General features: G+C 41.7%; 1 protein-coding gene across 1 annotated transcript in view; it reads left to right on the plus strand.

The window, feature by feature from the left end:
• ADCY1 (adenylate cyclase 1) overlaps positions 1-16813 on the plus strand; it is a 229307-nt gene that overhangs the window by 127303 nt on the left and 85191 nt on the right. Inside the window, exon 5 of the mRNA XM_034761297.1 lies at positions 11417-11544. Within this exon, the coding sequence (XP_034617188.1) occupies positions 11417-11544 (128 nt within the window). The remainder of the gene's footprint in view (positions 1-11416; positions 11545-16813) is intronic.

A 16813-nucleotide genomic window follows, 5' to 3' on the forward strand; every position in this document is an offset into this window, starting at 1 on the left:
CCCCATCTTCTTTCCATTCATCGAATAACTTTTGTCACTTTGGGGGGGGGGGGGGGGGGCACTTTCCTCACCTGTTTGACATTTCTGCAATATCCTTTTCGTTTATCATTACACAATGTGCAGAGGTTTTCATTGAGCTGTCCAGAGTGATGTTCAGGTCTCTTTCCTGAGTGGCTAAAGTTACTTAAGAGTCTAATGAGATTCCTGAGTAGTTCAGGAATTACTCCTACCCATGTGCATAGCCTTGCATTTCTGAACCATGAACTTCATCTGCCATTGGGTTGCCCATTCACCTAGTTTTCTTATGTCCCTCTAAAGTTCCTAATAGCCATCTCTAGGCATAAATGACCTAAGTAACTTGACAGGTTTCAGAGTAGCAGCCGTGTTAGTCTGTATCTGCAAAAAGAACAGGAGTACTTGTGGCACTTTAGAGTCTAATAAATTTATTTGAGCATAAGCTTTCGTGGGCTCCATCTGATGTGGGCTGTAGCCCACGAAAGCTTATGCTCAAATAAATTTGTTAGTCTCTAAGGTGCCACAAGTACTCCTGTTCTTCTTTCTAAGTAAATTGGTGCAGTCTGCAGTTTTTTACACCTGCCTGTTTACTGCCCCTTCCAGATCATTAATAAATAATTGAACAGCCCCAATGCTAGTAGAGGACATTGAGGCATCCCATTATTAACTTTTTGCCATCATGGAAAATTGACTTTTTATTCCTAATCTGCCTACTCTTTTAGCCAGTTTCTAATTCATAGTTTTCACCCCATGACAATTTAGGGAATGTCTAAATTGCAGTCAAGGGTGTGATTGCAGTTTGTGTAGATATACCTGAGCTAACTTTAATCCAGCGAGCTTGGGTACCAGTAACAGCGCAGCTGCGACAGCACAGGCTTCAGCGTAGGCTAGCCACTTGAGTAAGTACCCTGGGTTTTGGGTGGGCTTCTACAGGCACTACCGTGCCTTCACTGCTACCAATAACCCAAGCTAGCTAGAGTAGGTCTATATGTGCTATAGTCACATCCCATGATTGCAAGGTGGATATTGTTTCCCTGAGACCATCCTATGAAGGACTTTGTCAAAGGCTTTTTAAAACTCTAAAATTGTGTGAGTCAGTTATGCTTTATCCACTATTTTGTTGTCATGCGCAAAGAATTCAAATAAATTAGAGAGACCTATATTACAAGAGATACCTGACGGAAAATGAGTCTCAAATATTTTGTTGCCAACAAATATTGTAATGATTAAGCCACTGGTGGCATGTTCCTGCTTCCAGAGACCACTTCATGTGAGAGTCATTGAAGGTCAACTCCTTCTTTCAGGGCTGATCCACTTTATATAATCACTATAGTATCTGCGTGCTACTTCAGAGACAACAGTTCCTTTGGGCAGATGGAATTGCGGGAGGGGCGGGGGTGCAGAGTGCCTGCTCCATCCATCTTCCAGGACAGGAAGACTCTTCTGCCTGATAAGCTTCTAAATCCTTTCCAATGCTCATTTTGAACTAAGGTCAAGTGATCTCATAACTGTATTTGTTGGTTATTGAGACGTGTGCTCTTTTCAACACTCATGGATTGAACAAGTTTAGTAACAAAGGGGCGTGATTTTATAATTACTTTTCCACATTATTCAACAGCTCTTCAGTATTGTTGGCTTAAAATGAGCTGCTTTACACTTGCCATTTTGGAATAAATAACACTTCTATAACGCCCATTGGACCAACTCGGTTGGTGAAAGGGACAAGCTTTCAAGCTACCTGAAGAAGAGCTCTGTGTTGCTCGAAACCCTGTCTCTGTCACCAATAGAAGGCGGTCCAATAAAAGATATTACATCATTCACCTTATCTCTCTGTAACCCTTCTGCCCATCTAAGTTGGCAGCAACAAGGGCCGGGTTCTGTATCTAGGGGTTCCGTTTCAATAACGCAATGCAAAACCGGCTCGAGCCCCCACCCAGTGACCTGGGACAATTACATACCACCCCCTGGGCGCCTCTAGGAGGCAATACTTCCCCTCTCGCAAGCACGGAGTCTGAGTGTAACAGAAAATGTTTAATAACATGAGGTAAACGACATCAGCGTTAAATTGGAAAAACAACACCAACAGGCTTCATGAGCAAAAAACCCACCCCAGCAAATTGGGCTGTGTCCTTTCTCTTTGGTTCTTGAAACCAGCAACCCAAGAATCACCAAAGTCCCAGAAGTCCAACAACCCCAAAGTCTCTTGGGTCCAGCAACCCAAGGATCACCAAAGTCCCAAAAGTCCAACAACCCCAAAGTCTCTTGGGTCCAGCAACCCAAGGATCACCGAAGTCTCTGTCCCTGGTCAGTGCAGCCCCAGAGTTCAAGCGGGGGAGGGGGGAGGCACGCAGGGTGTTAAGGGGCACCTTACGTGATCCGAGGCCGACTGGCTGCCTCTCCGTGGGGTTCCGCCGCAGCCTTCTCCACGAGCCGCTCCACTCCACCAGCTGTCCCGTGAGCCGCTCCCGCCGTCCACGAACTGCTCTGGCAGCTGCTCCGCTCTGCTCACTGACCTGTGAGCCGCTCAGCTCTGCTCCACTTCAGCTGTTCCTTGGGCCGCTCCCACAAGGCTCCGCTCTGCTCTGCTCGCTGCTTCTCCAGCCGCTCTGCCCTGCTCACCGACCTGTGAGTCGCTCAGCTCCGCTCCGCTCCAACCGTCCCCGTGAGGCTCCACTCGGCTAGCTGCTCCACCAGCCGCTTAGCAATATAGCTTCAGGCTCCCCCACTAGTTAACACAGTCTCAGTGATCTCAGCTCTTAATAACTTTAGCTCTTTTGTGATTTCAGCTCTTAGCAATTTAGTAGGGGAGCCCCAGTGCTAATGCACTTTTGGCCCAAAGTGAATTCAGCTCAGCAGCCTGTATCTAGACTCCTAATAGAATCAAAGTTAGCTCTGACATTCCACAGTGGAGAGAGGAGATACTACATTTGCGCCACAGCTCAGAGAGAGCCGAGGTGTTTCAAACCCTCAAAGAGGGCCCATACCATCAGATATAAATACCTGTCCCCCTCCTCTCTCAATTCACTGGGTTTTGTAACCCATGCCCCTTGTCAAGCAAGTGCTACTTAGGTAATGGTGAAGGACTCACTCAGTCCTTCTGTCATACAACAGTTCCACTGGCCTTGATTCACAGAATCAGGGTAACAAAACTTTATTCTTCCTGCCCCAATAATAGAGAAACTGGGGATCCCACACCAGCCAAAGTAACCACTTTGAGTTGCTGTTGTTTCAGGCCAGGCGAGTGGGTGTGCCTATGCAAACCAGATCAGCCCCTGGAGTTCTTTTCCACACTCGCCATAATTCACCACCAGATGTCAGGGTAGAGCTCATCCTGACTCTGCTTACATCTCTCATATCCTGGGACCAACACAGCTACAACAACACTGCAAACAATGTATATAACTTGTCAGTAGCTATTTTGCAATCTTTTCAAAATGCTGTATTTTTTTTTTAGAGACTACAGATTTTGCTTGGAGCCCCCAAGTGGTCAGTTGATTTACTAATAGAAATAAAAAAATATTTTTCTTGTGCGGGGGGGGGGGCGGGGGAGAGGCAGATGTTTATGAAAGACACAGTACAGATAATACTATTTATTCAGTTTGATCAAATGCCAACTATTTTCTCCATTATGTTCATATTTCACATTTCTAGTGGCGGGAGAACACATTTCATATATGATGTAGGAAAGGGAAATACGGGATATTGTCCTGAAAACAAACAACTTTAGGTTAGCATCTAGACAAAAAGCTATTAGATTCAGGTTGTGTTGAACACCCATACTTTCCCACCATCTTAAATAGTTTCAGAATTTCCAACAGGTGCATACAATACACTATAGACTGCATAAGACAGTAAGCTAAGATGCTGATCCTGCAACTGCATTCCTGTCGGCAAACCCCTATACCTGCACACTGCCCCAATGAAGTGAGTTGCAGTAGCAGGATTTCTGTTTAATCTAATAATTTAAGAAAATGTTATGGATGGGAACTCACCCATCCTTTATTATTCTTGATTTATACTTCCTTTTTATTTTCTAATCTGGCATGTTTCTTTCCTGGACTGAAGCAGAAATAAAGTAGGCAAGAAGAATAAAGAGATCTGGTTTTCTTAAATGTGATTTTAATGTGGTATGGGAGTATACATTTTATTCAATTTGGCTTTTACAAAGCTTCCTACAATTATTACCATTAACCTTAGTTAATAACTGAATTCAAGGAATTATAAGTCAGAAGCTGAATATTTGAATGTACAGAATTGTGTGTATGAATGTTTGTGCAGTGTTATACCCAAGATAATCTGTTTTTCTGTCTCCGTATAAAATATTCTAATTTAATGGAAAAATCTATAACATTTAATAGGGATGAAACTAGTAAGGACCTATAGATTTTTTTTTTCTAGCCATCCTATGTATTTCTGTAGTAGAGAAATACAGTACTTCCCTATTAAAATTCTATAGGGTGATTCAAAAAGCCTCTAAAACCATTTTAATTTTCTATTAAGCTTCATAGGGCTTTACAGCTGGATATGTTTATTAAACTGAAAAGAAGCTAGACTGGATAACAAAAGCAGCATTACTTATTATAATTTTTATGGCACATCTTCAAAGGTCTGTACAGCCATTAATGAAATAATAGGGGCCTTATCTTATTCCCACTGAAGTCAATGGTAAAAATTCCATTGGTTTTCTGTGGGAGCAGAATTAGGTCCTAGATTAGGGAAAACAGATTAAATATTGAGGGGGTTGTTGTTGGTTTGTTTGTTTGTTTGTTTTGTCTTGCAATGATATGATCTTGTGGGGGGGGGAAAGAGGGGTTGTTCCTGTTCTAACAATCATTTGATATTTAGTCCCTAAAACAAGGATACATTTGTGATAGTTTCAGTGGGTGTTAAATAGGCTAAGGGCTGGATCCTGAGAGCTAGATGCTTGACTGGTGTAAATCAGTGTAGTTCCATTGAAATCAGTGGTGCCATGCCACTTGTCTGCAGCGGGAAATCTGATCCCATGTCCCTAACTCCTGTGAATAACTACAGTGGGCTACTCACATAAAGGCTGCAGGACCAAAACTGCCAACAAAGGTTGTGGCTATTCTGGACGTTGGGGACTGGTGTAGAGGAACAGAAAAATGAGGGGAGAAGGGTGGGTAGCAGAGAGAAGTGAAAATGGGGAACAAAGAGAAGCAAGGAAAATATATAAGGAGAGAGGGAGCGCAAAGAGACTGCTCCCTCAGTCAAGGGCCAGTTACTCATTGATCACACCTGTGACCTCCATGAATTGAAGACACCCCAGAGATAATAGGGGGGCGATGAGGCCCTGCAGTCTTTCCTCTCTTCTGCACTGGCTAGCCACAGAGTGGGGAGCTTGCTCACCATGCTGAGTACATTCCCATTGCACTCCCTGGAGCTCTTGCACAATCCCTCCTGGGGCTTCAGTGAGAAATTGAAAAGCCAGAGATGTTCCAGTTTTAGCAGTTTCCCTCTCCTCTTTGACATGCGAGGCAGGAAATGAGCATAAAGAAAATGTATTTTTTAAAAGACCAGGGCAATAATGATTCCAAATGTGTATGGAGGAAGAAGAGCCCAAGAGCTGTTGTCTTTCCAGCCTGCCCAGACAAGACCCATATGCCTACTTCTCTGTTCTATGCAAGGCCAGTCTCATGATTGCAGCACCATGGAGGCAGGACTGAGAAATCTCACAAAAGCTTGGGTCTCTGGCCAAAAACCTGAGGTTAGGTAGGAGCTTCCCCTGAGAGAGTGAAACTCAGCACCATCTCCAATGCAGGCCTGTGCCTATCAAGCACAAACTGACTCCCGTATTTAATTTAAATAGCCGAATATGTATATGGGGGGTTATTTTTGTTGTTTGCTTTTTTTAAATACTCTGGTTCTTGTAATCATTTTAAATAGGTTGTTAAGCGGTAACTGAATTCACATTCATTCTGTCTAGCTGGTATAAGAGCTAAGTATTACTCTTTATCATGTCCATGAGCTGTCTGGGAGAGGGAGTAGGGCTATTGGAGTCTGTGGCGGAAGAGATGGGGAGCCTGCTTCTGCATCTTTTCCTAGTTCTTGTTAATTGTTCCTGTAGCTCTGCACAGGAGAACTGAGCCCAAATCTAGCTCCTATGGTGAACGAGCTCTTTCTGTGGCTCAGCGGATATACATTTTCTTGCTTTTTCTACTAATAAAAAATGTTACCTCTTAACAGATTTCCCTCCATCCCCCATTCATGGATTGTGACTCCAGAGGGGTTAAGCAATAAACTTGTTCAAAGAACATAACTGCAAAACAGGTTAAAATAGGCCTACAGAAAGTAAGTTGGATCCATATGTCAAACACTGAGTTAACTGTATTTAAGTTAAATAAGGTCAAATTTATCCCTGAAGTTAATGGAGTTACCTTAGGGCTACATTTGACATTTAGATTTTAAGAGTTTGTTCGTCTTAATTAAATTTAACTAGTCTTCATTTTTTGCTCTTTTGGGGGGGAGGAGGGGGTTTGGTGCGCAGAAACTATGCTGTAGCCCTGATAGATAGTTGCAACCCTTCCACTGTGTTCTAAATAGAGAAGCAGCTGATCTCTGCATTGGTAACTTTCTAATATCTGTAACAATAAACTAAAAGCATCAGTGATTACATCTATACTTGAGCTGAAGGTGTAATTTCCAGCTTGGGCAGACATACCTGTACTAAACTAGAAGTGTAGTCATGGCAGTGTGGGCATTAGTATGGACTAGCTGCCTGATTATGTACCCAGGGTCCTGGGCAGGATTGCACTTGAGGTGGCTACCCCTTCCCGCTTCCCATGTTGCTGCAGCTATACTTCTATTTTCAATGCACTAGCTCAAGCAAGATGTCTCGAGTGTAGACATGTCCAATATTTTCAAAGTGTTGACCTAGATCTGTTCATGTAACAACAAATTTCTTTATCAGTCCTGTACAAAAAGGGAGTTGCATTGATCAACAATATGATGCCTTGTCCCTTTAAATGTTCAGGGAGCTCTATGGTCTCCCCCCTCCCTAGTGCAAAGCCTCACTTTCATGTTAGTTAGTTTCAGTTTTGCAGCCAGAACAATAAAGCCTGCAGAGCAGACAGCTGTATGCCCATCAGCATCTGTCTATCTCCTCTGCTGGCACCAGACAAACAAAAAGCAATTCTAGAGCTTGTTAGAATTTGGCAGTTGAGAAGGTCTCTCAGTTATAGTCCTAAGTGCTGAGCCAGCAAAGCATTGGCTTCAGGGGGACTCAAGCATTTATTAAGAGTTCCTTCAAGGTCAAAACTTTAATATCTTTTTATGTGGTCCTTTCTTCCTCTGTGAATTCTGTTCCCTTTATTTTGTTTAAAAATCTTTAACCGCTGAGCATGAAACATAATTTGGGTTGAGCGGTACAAGGGGCTTCATCTAATGTATCTGAGATTCCAGTTTTGTATTCCGTATCCCGAGGTGGCAAACAGGACTTTTGCAAGAAAATTTGAAGAGATGTAAAAACAGAACCTTTTCTGAATTAAGAAAGCTCCCCTTGTCCCACTCAGAGGAGACCAACGGGTTTATAAGACACTTCAGTTGAAAATTTAAAGGTTACTTAGCAACTTGAAAGAGTCTGCCATCTGTGAAGTTGTAGATTTAGGCATCCACCTGATACCAACAAATTGCTCTCTTGTCTGGAGGGAACTCTCTGCAGCTCATTTTGGAAGTATTTTGATTAAACCCTGCAGGTGGACGGCCTGGTTGGCGGGTGCAGTGGGCTGGAAATGCTGGCAGACCCTGGTGCCTTCTATTACGCTCATGAGGCCAAAATGATCTACTATTACAGGAGCTGCCTGAATCAATGTTGACTTGAATTTATAACTATCACTGTTGTGGAATAACTATCACTGTTGTTGACTCAGGTGGTTTCTGGGAGTTTCAATAAAACAAAATTGAGAAAAAGAAAGGGTTTCTTTTGTTAACATGCGTATCAAGTTAAAGGGATTGTTCACATATATATTCACTATTAGCACTGGAAATCAACCTCATACAGAGAGAGAGCAGCAAGAAGAAAATCAAACGAGCTCCTACAGATCACTGTGCATTAGTCAGTTGCTATAAATAGATATGAGTGAGGAAAAGACCTGATAAAGAATATAGTGGGATTTTTCAAAGCCGTGCAGATGATTTAGGCCAAGGTCCTCCCTAAGCGTGTTTGTTTTGTTTTTTTGGGATGGGAGGGGGGGCTAAAGGAATGATGGTGGAGTTCACAAGCTTGTCCCTTCCACTAACAGAAGCTGGTTCAATAAAAGATATTACCTCAACCACCATGTGTGTTTCATTAAATTTGATGAAAGACATGTGGTTAAATCGCAACCAATCCTAAAGAAAATTTTGCAATGGGGTGGTTTTCTCTGTCTGAGTGATAGCTGATGTAGGAAGAGTAGTTATCGACCATACAGTATTTTTTGAAGGGAATGCAGCTGATTTCTCCCTTATTTTATGTCCAGGCTGGGGAAGGGAAAGGAACAATAATAATAATAATGATAAAAAAATTACAGAGATATAAAATAATAATAATAAAAAACCTCTCCTTAAAACTCTCCTTCCCATGATGCTTACAAAAATCTTGACAACAGTTAGGTTGCTGGGACTGCTGGCTATCGTGCTGACCAACATTGTCTCACTGTTCTTCCTGGTCTGTATGTCTTTATCCATCTGTTTTCTCTTGTCTTATATTTAAATTGTAAACTCTTTGGAGCAGGGAACATCCTTTGTTCTGTGCTTGTAGAATGCTTAGTACAAGGGGTTCCCAGGCGCTATGGTAATACACATAGTTATAATAAAAACTCTGTCTTATCTTACACCTTGGAGTACCCAACAATCCTTACATCTGCTGGATTCTGATTTGCTGCTGTGATGATCCTGATAACTTAGTATGTTCCCTTGACATCATCTCACAGGTGGTTTATGCAGTACTGTACACCTAGCTCTCTCTAATAAAACTAAGTCTTTCATTCAAGCCATTTTGTAAGTAGGCATTGAAGAAGCAATGTGGCACAATTAATTTTCTGCATCCATATTTCTAAGTGGCTTTGTTCAACTAACTTCTGATTAGGTCAAGCAGTCATCTGCTGGTCACAGACCACACATACCAAATTTGAAGCTGAAAAAAACTTTATGTAGGGTAGGCCAAAAAGTGGGTTTCAGTCTTTACTCTGGAGCAGCTACCACTGCTCCATAATTTGCTCCATTAAAAATGCTTAATTTGTCAGCATAATTTAGCAGTTCCTGTTCAAAAGTTAGTACATGGAGTAAGAAGAGGTGTTTCATGTCAGGCTAGACTTCCTGGATTGTATATTCATAGGTATGTTGTTTGTAGTTATCATTCCTTCCACTAATACTGTCATTCAGTCAAGGATCTTAAAATACTTAGGGCTTGATCTGCAGTCCTTACTTACTTAAAACTTGCAATAAAATCTATAAGAATATTCCTGAGTATGGGCTGCAGGAATGGCCCTAACTAAGGCCCCAGTTGTAGTGGTTAAACTTAAGCACATTCACATTGCAATATTGGGTTCCTAGGCAATAAAGCATAATTTTGAAGAATAACTGCTAAATACACGTATTCTTTAACAGAAGTTATTTTGCATCATAAAGCATTTTGACGTTTCCAAATAATGATGATGAAATTAATAAAAAATATATATGGACAAATATAAAGACTAATACAGTCCAAATCATGCGCTAAGGCATATTAAACAGTTAGCTGACCTACTAAAATATCTATGCTGCTAGTTAGAACATACCTGGAAAGAATGGCCTAGTCTTTTATTTGCTGTATAAAAGGAGTTGGGCAAACTATTCACCATTCATTTTACAGATTTCGCCCTCTTTTCTGTTCAAGGACAGATGTTTATTTTATATATAATTTATATGTGTGTGTATGTGTGTGTGTGTGTGTATACATACAGACTTGTTCACCAGTCAGAAATACTTATATATTTTAGAAAACACAGTAAACAGCTCTTAATCTTAAAAGTTTTTACCAAATTGTTTGCTATTTGTTGTTACAAGTATATGTGGTGATGGGGTGAGACATGTGCTATTGTTTTTGTTCCCTGATTCCCTGTTCCCATGAGGCACGTGCCTTCATAGTCCCAGCCATAAAAGTGGGAGTCTTTAATCTGGTTTATTTAGGTACTTTGTGTCACTGCTTTCACCAGGGGTTTTGTGCAGTCCTTGTTGCAATGGATACCATCACCGTCTTTTCTTGTTTAACTGTGTTATTGCCAGATCCTGACGAGGGGTTTCAGGAAAACAGTCCCTACCTACATTGTCCTGGGTTGTTGGTCAGGACTATATAATAATATTTCATATCATGTACCAATTACATTAATTGAATTTCCTGATCTCCAATTTGTTGTTACCTTTCACCATTCAACATAGTCACTGTCCCAAACAAATGAGTAACAATTTCAGTATAGTTCTATGTGTGAGGTCCTAGCTGGCAGCTGTGCATTGGATCACTAGAAACACCTTCCATGTCAGGGCTTTGGACAGAGATCTGGCAAGCAACTCAACCCCTATGATGCTGCATTATTACTAAGCAGTGTTCTAGTTTGCAAGTGGTGAAGGTGCTGCTGAAAATAATATAGCTGTCACCACCTCCCATCATTTCTTCTTCAAATCATGGGAGATTTAGTCATACGCTTGCTACTGAAAAACTTGCCAGCCCATGTAAATATGAGACAAATTCAGTAACAGTGCATGACTGCATCTTCTGTTCTACCCATATGTCATGTTCGCACATTTAAATTGAGAAAGAGTTTGCCCTATCAGATTTATGTATTGGTAATACAGACCAATGAGCATCTTCTTAAAAAAAAAAAAAAGAAAAAGAAAAAAAAAAGAAACAAAGAAACAAAATACCACCCCCATAGCAACAACAACAACAACAACAAAAACACCTGCCTTGTAAATTACAGATGGGTTTGAGTCACAAATTCATCTGAATCCAAATTTCCCCAATGTTCAGAGGTAGTTCGGTTCCAGCCTTTTGGTTTGAACTATTACAGACATGCAGTCCAGATGCAAAGTTTGTATCCAAACTTATGCACTGTTTGTGACTGTTAAGATACAGTGTTTTGATTTGAGGCTTCTCTATTGGAAAACATACTGTCACAACGTTGCTTTGTAATCTGGAATTATAATATTGCCCAACTGAACAAAACTGGACTGATTACCCTATTTGATAAACAGAAGGTGACAGTTCAGCATTGGGACCTCATGGCTTCTGAATTGTAGATTGCAGAATTGTAGATTGTTTACTATGACCAAATAAACTTTATATGAAAAAAGTTTGTTATGCAGAAATATGTGATTTCTATTGTAAATATTTTTTATAATCTATTATTCCTGTCTGTTTTTATTAAAGGAAAACCACTGCAGAAGAATTAAAATTCTAGGGGACTGTTACTATTGTGTATCAGGATTGACACAGCCCAAAACGGACCATGCCCACTGCTGTGTCGAAATGGGACTGGATATGATTGACACCATCACGTAAGTATCTCAGTCATTGTTCTCAGGTTTCAGTGCCCAATGGGAAACAGTATCATCCCTGCCATGTTTGTGATGTGTGTTATTAAGGGAGTGGCAGTTTCTGCTGGAACTATGCTCATGTAAACCTTTACAGTGGTTCACTTGTGCCATGAGAGAGTCTTGTTTTTACACAGTGCATTCTAGGCACTGCTTTTCTACTCCATTTAATCAGTTTGATGAGAAAAAATGAGTTTGTGTGTGCATGCACATGCGCTGCGCAGTGAGGGGGGAGAGAAAAGGGGAACTCATGAACTACCTCTATTATTATTTGCCATAGCAATGTGCATTGAACCAGTAAGCAGGGAATCTAATTCCTGCTTGTTCAATATTAAAACGACTCTCAGTTCACCCACTTGTATGTAAATTCCAAACGGACTTTGATGTATATCTGTTGTGTGTGTTCATATTCCCAAATCAATTGTTCACTCTGATTTTTGCCTTTCTGTATGTCATTTTGAAACTTTTATTTTGCCTTTCATCCGAGCTGTAATGTGAAATTCATTTTGCCTCTCAGAGAAGTTTTGGTTATGCTTCAGAGCTCTGAACTGATTGCCTTTTTACCAAAAGGCAAAGTGTGAATGTGAGAGAGTTCTGAATGACCTGCTAGTTACTAAGCAAGAGCTGGAAATGTATTTCATATACTGACATTGGGGAGGGAGCGGAGAGAGACGTCGTTGTGTGGTTTCTTCACTACCATGTATCTAATATTTCGAAGACAATATATATGTGAACACACAGACACATAGTCATGCTACATATAAATACACACTGCCGCACTGAGTTATGTAATGCTAATGCCTTTGGACTAGATTATGGCTCTCCCACAAGCCCCGTGGGAGTGACACTCCAGGAGCCCTGTTCTGAGGGGGGATAGTAATTGGCTATTAGTTCTTACCCAGTAGCTAATTACTGCCCCGCCCCTGCCTGTAGCACTGGCTGTCCCATCGACAGGAGAGGGACCAGAGCCAAGGCTCCACCTCTCCTCATTACTTACCTGCTTGGGGAAGGAAGAGAAGTGATCCTTACACACCTGCAGCCTCTTAGTCCCCAGCAGAGGTACGTAAATCAAGGTACAGTCTAGCCTTTAATTTGAAAACAGGCAGTAAAACATTTTGTGCTATAGTTTTATGTAGAGTGATCAAAAAATTAAAATGCCTTGAAGTTATATAATTTTTGAAAGACATAATTTGTATGCATTTGTAGTCCTCAGGAACATTTCAGTACTGATTTTAAAGAAATGTTATGAAGAGCCTATAGTGCCTTACAATGTAGTATCTTTCTGTCTTAGTCTGCTTCTCAGTCTTTATCTATCCCACATATTTGGAGGCAATATCCATGTGTTATCTTACAGAGCCATGTGATAAATGAATTAGCATGTAACTTTGATCGTTTCACCTCCGCTCTGCTCACTGATCCATCTCTCTTAGGACTTAGACTAACATTCCAGTCACTATTGAGTAGTTTCTGCACAGTTGCCATGTTTGTCTATTTTTTAAATCAGCTTGCCAAATAAATGTTTCCTCTGCAGTCCAAAGGTGAATTTTGCAGCACTCTCCCCCGCCCCCGCTCCCAGAATTCTAGTTGTCCAAGTTGCAGAATGGGCAAATTCAGTTCTTGGTCAAGGACAGATTTAAGGACAGATATCTGACAAAACTCTAAGTCTTGAAATGGGAGCTTCCCAACTTCCCTATGGCGGGGACATGGCATTCACTCCTAGCCTAGAAATGGCTCTGAATGCTAGGTTTAAATTGGTGAGATATTAAGTACTTTTTAGGGATATTTTTAATGCATTAGTTATGTTTCTGAGACCTGAACATCTGGACGAAGATACTGGGGGCCAGAGTATGCTGTCTGTTATACGTGTACAAAGTCCATTTAAAGCAATCAGACCAGAGCACAAGCAAACAGGATAATTGAGGCCATAGTTTCACAATCAGCGCATTATGGAAAAAAACAATCCTCAACACATTTGAAAAAACTCTCTCAAACATTGCTATGAGTATTTTTGTCTATCCTATAGGACAGCTCTACACTACATGATGGTGTGCTGTGCTGTAAAAGTCTTACTGGCACTTGCGACCTTCATAACTCAAAAGTGACTTCGCCACCTGTATGTAATGTGACTATCTGAAACGCATGCTGATAGAACCTGAAATGTACGCCGATGACTACCACACCATCGTGTGTTCCATTCATATAAAATAGTTGTATAAGAGCCAGATCATGCTGTTTCATGAAGGGGCTTGGAGCTGTGGAAAAATTTATGGGGTTCTCCTCTATTATTATTATTATTTATTATTATTATTCCAAGTTCTTTTGAGAGTTGGGTTTGTCTGCATTGAAGTCACGGCAAGGATTGTGTCTTCTAAACCTTGCAGATCCTTTGGAGATACATGGCAATAGACGCACAATTTTGTATCGCCATACCACTCTGGAGCTTTGTGGTGGCATAGCTCCATTAGACTTCCTTTCGGGAGAATTCCATGGTGCTGAAAAAGGCAGAGAAAAATCTGATCTAGGTAGTGGCTGTATCACATTTCTGTCTCCTTGTGAGACATGAGCTCAGGCATGATTTGGTTCTATGTCCCATTTATCAAAATAACCAACATTTTAAGAGGTTTGGATCAACTTGTCCATTTTCAGCCATCCATTCATCCAGTGTAAATTCCTGTTATATTGTATATATTGTGAAATTTGTAAAGCATTTTAGGATGAAAGATGATATACAAACCTAAAGATCTATTATTATTTCTTTTACTATGTAATAATAATTATTATTATTTTAGTTATTTTTGTTATGTAAACACAGTTAAAACATAGTAACAAGGGATATTTCAGCAATTCAGATATACATGATGGGATCAGAATCATTATTGTCTTTACTAAATAAATGTATCCTGCAAAGCCATCTGTGCATAGCATTCCTTCTGTAATAAATAGGTGTTCCACTTATAGAAAGTCTTTGGATTGGGGAGAAGTAAAGTTAGACACCTAGACCTACAAATTCTGTGAACTTCTCATTTCAAATGTATGCAAAGGCACTGCTTCCTCCTCTTACCTATTTTTAAATATGAAAGTTAATCTATAATTTCATTAGTTGGACTCTCTTTCGTGTGTATATATGTAGTGTAATGATATCACTTGAGCTGCCCACTCTTTGGATATCTCATTTATGCTAATATTAGAAATGGAGCATATTCTCTCTTTATGTTTGCATTTATGTCTGCTATCATGATAAAGTAAACATCAATAAGTCAAATTAGAGAAGAGGGAATGAAGCAGATGGGCTGCTGTGTATTATCTAGGCATAGTCAGTGAGAACTCATGGTAGAAGATAAGTAACAGGCAACTTCAGCATTTTCTTTTTGACAGGGTTTAATAAATTGGAAAAGACAGCACAGTGTGTGCATTGGAGATTAGGAGATGGTGGGAGAGGGCAAGATGAAGAAGAGTCAAGGTTGACGGAGCAGTAATTGGTAGTGTCAGATTTATAGAGAGAGTTAAATTGGCAGAGGCCAATCCTTCATCTTTCACACATTTAAGTAATCCATTGATTTCAATGGAACTACTTGTGTGAGTAAGGATTGCAAACCCAGACCTGCTGCGTATGCCTTAACTAACATAGAAACTGTGATCATCTCAGAAATCAGAAGGGGGTCAGGGAACAGCTATTGTTGCCTTTGAAATCACTGCAAACATTTTCCTCGCTTTAATAAGAGTGTACCAGGGTGGCCTGCTCCTTTAAGGGCCAGGAATCTAGGACCAATCAGCCCTGTTCAGTTTATCAGACTCAGCTGGGGAGGGGGTCAGGTGAGCCTTACAAAGGGCTGAGAGCCCTCAGTTGAAAGTGGGGATCTGCAGGAGAGAGGTTGGCTCCTATGACTAGCCCTGGAACAGAAAGATTGGGGAGTAGAATGAAAGACCTCTGGGTCCCAGCAGCCTGCACTGATTGTGAGCTTTGATTGAATTAATAAACTGGTGCCCTAGAAGAAGGGCCTGAAATACTCTGGGCATGGCAGTGAGGCCTTCCTGGGAAGGTTGGGAAATTCGGACAGGCAATTGGCCTTGGAACTAAAGGGGAAACTGAGGCAGAGACTAGCCTGGATCCAGGCCCAATACATAACACTGCGACAGGGAGCATCATCCAGTCCGACACTGTTGAGCTATGTGCGCAGAGATTAGATTGATTGGAATGTATAGCCAAGCCAACAGCTGCTAACTGGATTTTGTCAATGCATAGGTAAAAAAAATTTTTTTTTTTTTTTTTTTACTTCTGTGCAGAGAACAAGCTTGGAAAATTTTAGACTCCAAAGGAATTTAGTTTGAGTGTATAATGAGCAAATGAAAAAGGGGATTTAAGGCACAGTTTATAATGGAAATTGAATTTCAACTTTAATTATAGTCCATCAGTCTGGTTAATGATTCCAAAGCTGAAGATGCTGCTGTTCATCAGTTCCATGAGCTGTGGAAGCATTTTAGGTATTTACATTACCCTTCATTTCAGGCAACATCCAAGCTGTAGAACTAGTGGGCTTCTCAAGGTCTATTTGCCCCACTGCAGAAGACGTGTATTGCTGGTATAAATCCTTGGATGGAGAAAAGTTCCATCCCTAGAATCAGCCTTGTCACATTACAGTAGGGTTACCATTCGTCCGGATTTTCCCAGACATGTCCTCCTTTTTGTGTTAAAAATAGCGTCCGTGGGGGAATTTGTAAATCACTAAAAATGTCCGGGATTTCCCCCCCATGCAGAGCGGCTGGGAGGGCTGCAGGAAAGTCAGCCGCTTGCATGGGGCTCTGGCAGCCAAAGCCCTTCCCCCTGCAGCTTGCCGGGCTGGACTCCGGAGCAGCTGTAGAGCTCCTCCTCCCCGCCCCTCCCCCCACCCCCCGCATTCTGAGCCGGCCGGCCTGCAGGGCCGTTTGCATCGGGCCTCGGCAGCTCCTCCTCCCCTGCAGCCCAGCGCCCCGCTCCGGCAGCACTGTGCAGGGGCAGGGACCGGGTTGTGTGTTGCGCTGGGGGGCGCAGCCACGTGTCCGGCTCTGCACAGAGCCCAACACCCTGTTCTGAGCAGCGGGGTAAGGGGGCCAGGGAGCAGGAGAAGGGGCAGGGAGATTTTGGAGGGGGCAGTCAAGAGACGGGGGGGGTCGGGAGTTCGGGGGGGGGCTTTTTGGCGGGGGTGGAGAAGGTTTTGGGCAGTCAGGGTACAAGTAGGGGGTAGGGTCCTGGGGG

This window comes from Trachemys scripta, chromosome 2, assembly GCF_013100865.1.
Source record: "Trachemys scripta elegans isolate TJP31775 chromosome 2, CAS_Tse_1.0, whole genome shotgun sequence".
Lineage (NCBI taxonomy): Eukaryota > Metazoa > Chordata > Testudines > Emydidae > Trachemys > Trachemys scripta.